General features: G+C 39.1%; 1 protein-coding gene across 1 annotated transcript in view; it reads right to left on the bottom strand.

Moving 5' to 3' along the window:
- Positions 1-366: 366 nt before the first annotated feature.
- The window catches only part of LOC306864535 (fibroblast growth factor 11-like), a 47479-nt gene continuing 38522 nt past the window's right edge, over positions 367-9323 (bottom strand). The window contains exons 4-5 of the mRNA XM_079408620.1: positions 3605-3803; positions 367-2228 (exon numbers count right to left, since the gene is read on the bottom strand). Of these exons, the coding sequence (XP_079264746.1) occupies positions 2095-2228; positions 3605-3803 (333 nt within the window). The 3' untranslated portion in view covers positions 367-2094. The remainder of the gene's footprint in view (positions 2229-3604; positions 3804-9323) is intronic.

The raw sequence follows: 9323 nt of genomic DNA, 5'->3' as shown, positions 1-9323 counted from the left end.
TCAAGTGCATCACCGTAACCAAGATTTGTTTTGCTTTTTTTCTAAAGAAAATGAGGAAAAAGTTAAAATGCATTTTTGGTGTAATCAGCATTATGCCAATCTTCATCTTCAGTTCAACTGAACTGGAATATTACTTTAATATTCAACTTGCTAATAACTTTCATTGAGAGACATACACGTACCATGCTTCAACATGCCACAAACTTTCTGCAACATGCACAAACCCTCACTAACATCCACGATACATTCTTCTGACTTCCTGTTGCATTTTCCAATATCCTATATCAAAATATCCTAATAAGTCCTTTGATTTAATATTGTTAGTCAAAGATTAATTTTATGTATTTATTTAATTTTTTAATTTTTGCTGTTCAGGTGTTTAGGGCACAGCTCAAGGACATAAAGACCATGCAAATACAAATAAGAACCAACAAATGGCCTTTCTCAGGTAGACAGAATAACAGCAAAACCAAAGTTGTGAATCACACCTACAGCCACTCTGCCTTACCTTCTACACCCCCAGCAGCTGCTATTGGCCCACAAATGCATGATGTCATCATCAAAAAGGAGGATGCGTCCCTTCTGTAGGACAAAAGGGCACCATTTGGAAGCTGGTTGACCAATGCTTTACTCAGACACACACATTGCAAACAACTTTCGGAGTGTGGTGTGTGTAGACTGATAAGATGCCTGTGGAATTACAAAGAGATTCTGGATGTCACACCACATCATCTTGGTTATGTGTCAATTATGAAATCTGGAGAGGGTCATCAGTCAACATCTCCAAGCAGATTAAAATGCCTAGACTCGACCAAACAATTAAAATGATCAACTGTGGTGTGCGAGCCAATGCGTTTACACATGTGTGCCCAGACTGCCACACACACACACACAAATAAATAATGGAAGCAGATGTTCATTTCACATCGTTCTGTCTCTTTCACACTCTAATACTCACGTCTAAATGCACACAAACACTGCATCATTGATCGGCTCACCACAATTTAAATTTGCATATTAAAATCTTTCGTCTGAGCTGCTTGAACGAGCTGAACGTTCCCGGGAACAGGAGTAAATAATTCAGGCAATCATGGCTGGACTCCATGTAATCCCCTGTAAGAATTCCATCAAAGAGCTATCAAACAACTGCCCCGAATAATCTTCACTCGTTTGCCAATGATACGGATGCCACTTCATGCACACTGGCCATTAAACATGAATAGAGTCATCACAAGAGAATTTGGTTGTATTTTTTACAAGCCTGCAGGTGTAGCCACAGTTAAACCAAAAACAGATTTGTTTGAGTTGTGGATTCAATCTAAACTTATTTTCATCATCGGGTTGTTTTTGAGAATATCAGACAGTGGAAAGAAGTGGAACTACAGAGTTATGTTTAATTTCAAAAGCTGCCCAATCACATCTTCTGCACGACGCCATTGGCTTCCCTGGCAGCGGCCCAGCAGAAATCAATATACACCTGCTGACCAATAGAACAGGATCCTCCTTGAATGGTAATAATAACAATAACAACTAATTTTACTGTACACCTTCCTATAGTTCTGACTGGCACAGAGCAGCCTTTGGCAAAGTGGTGGCAGGAAAAAAAATGAAGCAGCAAAGGTCTCATCTGCTGGAATCATTATGATGATATTGGATAATAACCTCTCTCTCTCTCTCGCTCTTGCTCTCACACCAAAACGCTTCATTCAAACAAAAAGAAACCGTAGGGAAAGAAAAGTCCATTGAATTCTTCAGTTAGGATGGATATTGTTTGCATTTTCGTCTGACACTGTGAGAGAACTCAAGTTGGGCATTTGGGGGCACAGAAACATGTTTTTGCAGAGGATTATGGGATCATACGGGGGGTCAGGTGTCATGCCGGGTCAGTGGAAATATATGTGAGCTGGTTCGATGGAGAGAGGCAGGGATTCTCCGCTCAATGCAGAGAGCCAGGGGCTGCTGTCTGATCTCGCCCCATTCAAAAACCCACAGCTTACAGCTGCTCACACAGCTCTTCTTGCCCTCGTTGCATGAAGGAAATGGAGTTCTCAGTGTCAATGTAGTCCCTCACCCTCCCTGCATGTACCCCCTGTGCTATGAAGCATCAGCTCTTGGGGCCTCTTTCCTGCCGTTCTGGTGAGACGGTGAGTCTGAAGTCTTTGCGGTTTTGCGTGGAGGACTCTGCTCCGCTACAAGCTCATGCAGTGAAGGTTCCTTGTACATGGCAACTGAGGGAACAAGAAGAACAATGACACACTGATGTTATTTAAAGCAACAACAGAGGAACTGAAGTTATAGTCTCTTGAATAGTGCAATGTAAAACTTAAAGAATCTTCTATTGAAAAACCACTAATTTGAATATTGGGAGGGCCATTAGCTGGTACAAACTAGTTATTATCTAGTTTAAGCTGGTCAAAGCTGGATATAAGCTCATCTTTGACATCTGGTACAAGCTGGATATTGACTGGTTTAAGCTGGTGCAAGTAGGTTATTAGCGGATCTAAAATGGTCATCAGCTTGTACAAGTTGGTTATTAGGTGGTCGAAGCTGGTCACTATCTGGTCACATTATTTTCTGGTCTAAGCTAGTGTAAGCTGGCTATTACCCGGTGCAAAATGGTTATTAGGTGGTTTAGGCTGTTATTATCTGGTCTGAGGTAGCGCAAGCTGGTTATTATCTGGTTTAAGATAGTGCAAGCTGGCTTTAGCTGGTGAAAACTGGTTTTTAGTTGATCTAAGATTATCATTAGCTAGTCCAAGCAGGTTATTATCTGGCTTGAGATAGTCAAAGCTGGATATTGGCTGGTCAATGCTAGAGAAAGCTGGTTATTTGCTGGTTTAAATTGGCGTAAGCTAGTTGTTAGCTGATTTAAGATGGTTATTAGTTGGCGCAGGCTGGTTATTAATTTGCCTAATCTAGAGCAGTCTGGTTATTATCTGGTCTAAGATAGTGCAAGCAGGTTATTCTCTGGTCCAAGCAACTTATTAACTGCTCTAAACTGGTCATCAGCTGGCACAAGCTGGTTAGTAGGTGGTCGAAGCTTGTTATTATCTGGTCTGAGTTAATGCAAGCTGGTTATTATCTGGTTTAAGCTAATGTAAGCTGCTATTAATTGGTACAGAATGGTTATTAGGTGGTCTAGGCTGGTTATTATCTGGTCTAAGATAGGGCAAGCTGGCTATTAGCTGGTCTAAACTAGGGAACCTGGTTATTAGCTGGTCATTAGCTTGTCTAGGCTGGTTCTTATCTGGTCTAAGATTGTTTGGTTACTAGCAGGTCTATGCTAGTGCAAGCTGGTTATAAGTTGGTCAAAACAGGTTATTAACTGCTCTAAACTGGTTATTGGATGACTTGAGCTATTGCAAGCTGGTTATCAGGTCCAAGATAGTGCAAGATGGCTAGTCTAAATTGGTCATTATTATCTTAGCTAGTGCAAGCTAGATATTAGCTTATCACCTGTTTGGACCAGCTACTGACAAGCTTTAACCAGCTAGAAACTGAAACATAGTTACCCCTTTAAGGTAGATTTTCCATCTGGGAATGTCAGTCTCTGCTCATCTATATTCTGCATCTGAATATGTCTCAAGTTTAAACCTGATCTGACCTTCAATGACTTTAGGTAGGAAGTGTGCGGCCGCTTTGGTCTTCTTCACGCGGTTGCCCTTCATCACTTGGCCATCCCGGTTGATGCCGATGTACCACGAGCGCCCAGACTGGCTTTGGCGGTACAGCATGGAGGAGTACGTCACATAGTAGTTCTCAAACACGCTCTCTTTGAATTTGCACTCTGGGTTGAAATTCTCCTGCCAAAGAATGAAAACACAAATATGCTAATAAGTACAGAAATCTGTAATGCATGCACATACATGTATGTGAACACGAAAGAAGACAAAGTTAGCATGTTGCAAACAGAAATAACATCATGCTGTACGTTTGATTGGTTGGTCTGCATCTGTACAGGGTCATGGTGCTTCTCTGAAAGCAATGTTCTCCGGAGAGCAGGAGGTAGATTATTCTACTCATAAACTGCATTCATTTGCATGACTGATGAATTTAACACTGTCCCCAAAGGTACTCTGAGAGCTGAGAAGCAGCAAGCTCCACTCAACATACACACCGGCATGCAAATGTAAACATGCACACTTGAAAGCAGAAGCCACAAATCTATAGATACTCAAAATGTCATGGCCTAAGATGAAGAAAAGCACATTCCGCTCTCAACCTAAAACTTAATTTAGCCCGTTCTGAACATAACCTCGCCATTCCCATTCATCTCCCTTTCGTTTAGAGCCCTTCCCACCAATCCAAGCCACTAAAGCCAGGTGACTGTAACCAGGAGCAACATGTATACATCTCTCTTAGTCTTCGTCAGGATCCTTGCCCTGTCAGAGAGCAGACCCAATCAGCAGGATTGATTTACTGAGGGTAGCCAAGCAGAAACGGCTGACTGAAGCCCTTCGGCAAGCCACCGGAGATTGAGAGATTCGGACTGAGTGAGGGAAGGAGAAACGGAGAAGATGCTGGGGTCTGGAGGGGGATGATGAACGTGTTACGGGAGTTTTTCTTCCCCGAAATTAAGCAGCTCAGCTCGACTTGAGTGAAAACCAGCGGATACGTCCAAATTTCTGCCTGTCTGCTTTTAGTCTATGCAACGCTCAGGATTTTTTCTTAGATTTGTCTTCATCAGCTCTCTCGTTCTTTTTCTTTCACTTATTTTATCCAACCCACCCTCCCTTCCTCTTGACCTATGCATCAAACTAAGCAGCTTTTGCCTCACGTATTTGATGTCCTCAAAATCTCACAGACGGAGGAGATCAATAGATGATCAGCCTCATGGAATACTAATAACAATCTAATCACGTGAATCGAGTTACCACGGCCACCGGGAAGGACATTGTCACATCTAAACTCACATTTTCAAGTCTTTCAATATATAACCCCAACGTTTACCTTTGACCTATTTTACAGCATACACATTATAGCTTGTCGTGGTACAGTCTTAAAACATTAAGAACATGACCTCTATCCTCTGACTCCAGGAGTTGGCATGAGGATTTTTAACCACTTTGATGCCAAGGGCCACTAAATATGTTAGGAAAAAATGAGTGAGGAAAAAAATATTAAGTGTGATATTACAAAATTGTTTCCAAAATTGAAATATATTTTAATTATATTTATATTTTTATTGATATTTATTTTTCAAGCAAGTTGACATTAATATTCTCTAAAATATCTATTTATTAAGCATTTCTGAGTGTAACACTTTAAAATATTACAAATAATGTAAAGTAATTTAAATGAAGTTTTAGATTGCATCTAAATGTAAACAACATTAAGTTAAAATGTGTGAGAAAAATATTAAGGGTGATATTATAAAGACTACAAAATAATTGTTTCCAGAATTGAAATATATATTTTTTATTATATTTACATTTTTATTTATATTTATTTATTTTTCTGGTGCAGAATGGTTATTAGGTGGCTAAGTAACTTGTCATTATTAATAAAATTCTCTAAAATAGCTACTTTTTATTAATCATATCTGAAATGAACACTTTAAAATATTATTATAAATAATAAATATAAATGTATTGTCAGAGCTCTGTTGTGTGTGTCTTGTGTTTCCACGTGCTCCCTATGTTTCCATGCCCATATTTTGTTTGTTTCCTGTCCTCGTCTAGTGTGATTATTGGTTAATTCTTGTCTAGCCGTGTTTGTTTAATTGTCTGATTTACCTGAGTATTTAAGTCCTGTCTGTGTTGTGAGATGTTGTCTGGTCTACTCGTTACCCCCGGTGTTTGATGTCTATGAGTTTGCCTTGTCCTGCCATTTCTTCAGTAAAGTCTATATTTTGAGTTACATCCTTGTCTGCGTGTTCCTCGTTCCTCCCTGCTGTGTGCACCGTGACAGAAGACCAGACCATACAGTAAGTGTCGTCCCTTCACCTCGTTTTGTTTTGTTCAGTTTTTTCTAGTGTTTTTTTTTGCTGAGTTTTGCCCGCCATTCGCAGGAGTCACGCCGCGGTCTGTGGGGAAAGCCCACCCACCGTCCGCGGCCCCCTGAAGTCACGCCGCCATCCGCGGCTCACCCTAGCCTGCCGGAGCGCCGCTGACTCAATGCCCGCCGGAGTAACCCTTTAAGTGCACACATTAACATTGACCTCTCTAAAAATACATTTTGTTATGTTTTTGTTTCTGTAAAATGTTTTACAGACCCCCTAGCACCCCCTTACAGCCCCTGTGTAGGTCCTGGATCCCAGTTTGAAAACCCCTGTCCTAGATGGCCAGCTCCTATCTGTGCTTGGGAGAGTTAGCATTGAGTAGCCGTGATTGCAGGTTTAAATAAAAAGCTAATCATTTCGCTCTGACTCATGGAGTTAGACAGCCTCCTTCAGCTCGCGTGTCTTGGTGGAATGGGTTGGAATGACATGTGGAGAAAGAGGTAATATCCGGCCTGCGTGCAGAGAGTCCCGACAACGACGCCAACATCTTTATCATGCAGAGCAGCACTCAGACCTTCCCCACGCCACCACCCCCTCTCCTCCTCCTCCTCCTCATCCTCCTCCTCGCTGCCTCCCTCCATTTCTCTCCTTTCACATGCAAGTGTCTGATTGCATCTATTTCACCTGGTCATAAAGTAATGCCCATTTATAAGCCTCTGTCTAAAAAAGGATAACTAGCCCTGCTAACTCTTTAAAAGTCCTCCATTTCAAAATCACTTTGTTCAATGCATAAACACAGACAACTGATATTTAGAGTCTGCATGAAATCAAACCTGACCCTGCTTAGTTTTATTTTATTATTTTTTAACAAGTAATCTTAGATGGTAAAGAGGTGCATTAAAATCAAGGATTTCTTCTGATAGTAAGAGATTTGTCATACATATTTAATGTACATATTTAAAAACATTATTATTAAATGTATTTAGTATTGTAAATTATTATGAATGTTAAACTAAATGCTTTAGCATCACACCATAAAATAATAATAGTACCAAAAGCATCCAGTATTTGCTAAATGCCATATTATTTTACTTCGGAAAAAGTTTTGTAAATGTTATCCTGGATATACACATGCACAAATGCATCATAGATATATATGTGTGTGTGTGTGTGTGTGTGTGTGTGCATATTACAAAAAGAAATGTAAGCAGCAAAATACATGGTTAGTGTAAATAAATTTTATAATTATAGTTCATTAAAATTTCACCTTAAAGGTTTTTTTTTTAATTAGTACTGAATTTATAAATATTGTTTTATTGAATTAAACCTACATGCTACATGCTATAGTATACATACCTTTGGTGTGACTATTTAATCATATAGAATAGAGTGACATGCAAAATATTCTTTTTGATTTAACGTCACACCATTCAGTTTCATGTAATTAGATCTGTCTATGACAATGGCAACAATATGTTTGAATGTATATATATATATATATATATACACACATACATACATAATTACTGTACAATACGTTATCCATTTCTTAAAACAATATATATTTAGCTACATCATAACTGGCTGCAGTACTACACAGAGACTTGGAAATGTACATAAATGTAATAATGTTGCTTGAATTTCTTTAAGCTTAGAATCATTTTATTATGATTTTTTTCCCTCATTTTTATCCAAGTGTGAACTGCACACTAGTTAATGTGCAGATGCAACAAAACATATACCCACACACTCAGCAGCCACCGCAGGATCTGAGCTATGACGTCCCCATCCAAGATGTTTTGCAAGCTTTTTCTCACAGCCTTTGGTTCAGAGAGCATGAAATTGACAAACGGAGGGTATGGGATCCGACTGCTGTGCTGTTTCTATCTCTCGTCGAAGTGGAGTTAATGACCTTGTTACTGCCACATGGCAAACGCAAAAACACTTGACGTGAGGGCAGTTTACAGTGCCCGCTCAAGTGCCGCAAAAAGCAGTCTTAAGGCTGTCGCACCTTTAATGCCCATCACAATAACTTCCAACAGATGAAAAATTTAAGTCACGTTAAACTGCCAACGATAAGAAAAGCATCCGTCCTGTCCGTTAGAGAGTATATTACACGAGGCTTCAGTCTTGCAACACAACTGTTTTGAAATTTTCTTGAAATTTTGAGACCAACGTGACCTCTATGTCCATTACGTTCTCAGCAGGAAGTTTTGGAAACGTAACACAATGCTGGAGACATGGTTGAATAATTGATATCAATTATGCTATTTCAAAGACACATGTATTATTCAGTGAAACTGTATTAGTCCCAAATCCACGACTACAGTTATAGGCGTTATACTGAGACAGGAAGAAGACAGGAAATATGCCCTTCATCTCAAGAACATGGGAAACACACAAAACAAGCATCTTGGCCACAAAGGAACACTGATAGAAAAGTTACAACTCAAGCTGTAAATGAGTGCTGCACTTCCTGTGAGTGGAGGAGACCTATGGCACTGGTGGAGAACGGAAAATGAAAGAGAGGAACTGGGTAGCTAGCAGCTGAGGAGTTAAATGCATGCTGGGAAAAATTTTATATTTGCAAAATATTTGCTTGAGTCTTATTTACTCAAAATACATTTTTAATGGCTGTCAATATAGTGCTGCAGTGATTATGTATTTTAGAAGGCCAACTCACCCTGGTTACCTTAACAAACCCTAACCAATAGTATTTTTCCATTGGTTTTTGGTTTGCCCGATAGAAAAATGCTATTGGGTTTTTGTTGAGAGAGAGCTATTGAGGAAGTATTGAACGATTAGTTTATTGTCGAGGGAACCATGGTGATGCTAACTGTAACCCAGAAAAGTTTATGATTCTTACAAATTTAGTTTATTATGATAATCTTCACAAATTAACAACTTTTATGAATTCTGAAGCTTAAATAAAATCACCAGAAGTAAAAACCTAGGCTATAAACAAACTACTATATCACAACTTTAAGGTCAACATCACTAAGCTACTAACAAAGCTTTCTCTTTTAATTTAAAAAGTCTTTATTTTCCTTGAAAGTTTGAGTTCAAAAAGTTGATTATAAACACAGTGAGGCTGTGAGTAGATGAGTTTTCCTGTTATGGTATGGTGTTTAATGTCACCAACAACCTCCGTAGTCCCAGTTTGCCACTTGTTAGCAACCGTCTTTTTCAAGACAAGTAGCTTTAAAAAAATTAAAAAAAATCACATGAAGGTATGTTGTAGAATAAAACTTGAAAATATTAGTGCTGTCAAACGATTAATCACGATTAATCAAATCCAAAATAAACGTTTTTGTTTACATAACATATGTGTGTGTACTGTGTATATTTATTATGCATATATAAATACACACACATACAGTAT

Source organism: Barbus barbus (genome assembly GCF_936440315.1).
Source record: "Barbus barbus genome assembly, chromosome: 45".
Lineage (NCBI taxonomy): Eukaryota > Metazoa > Chordata > Actinopteri > Cypriniformes > Cyprinidae > Barbus > Barbus barbus.
Note: the sequence above shows the minus strand (reverse complement) of the source record. Positions and strands in the feature narration are given on the sequence as shown.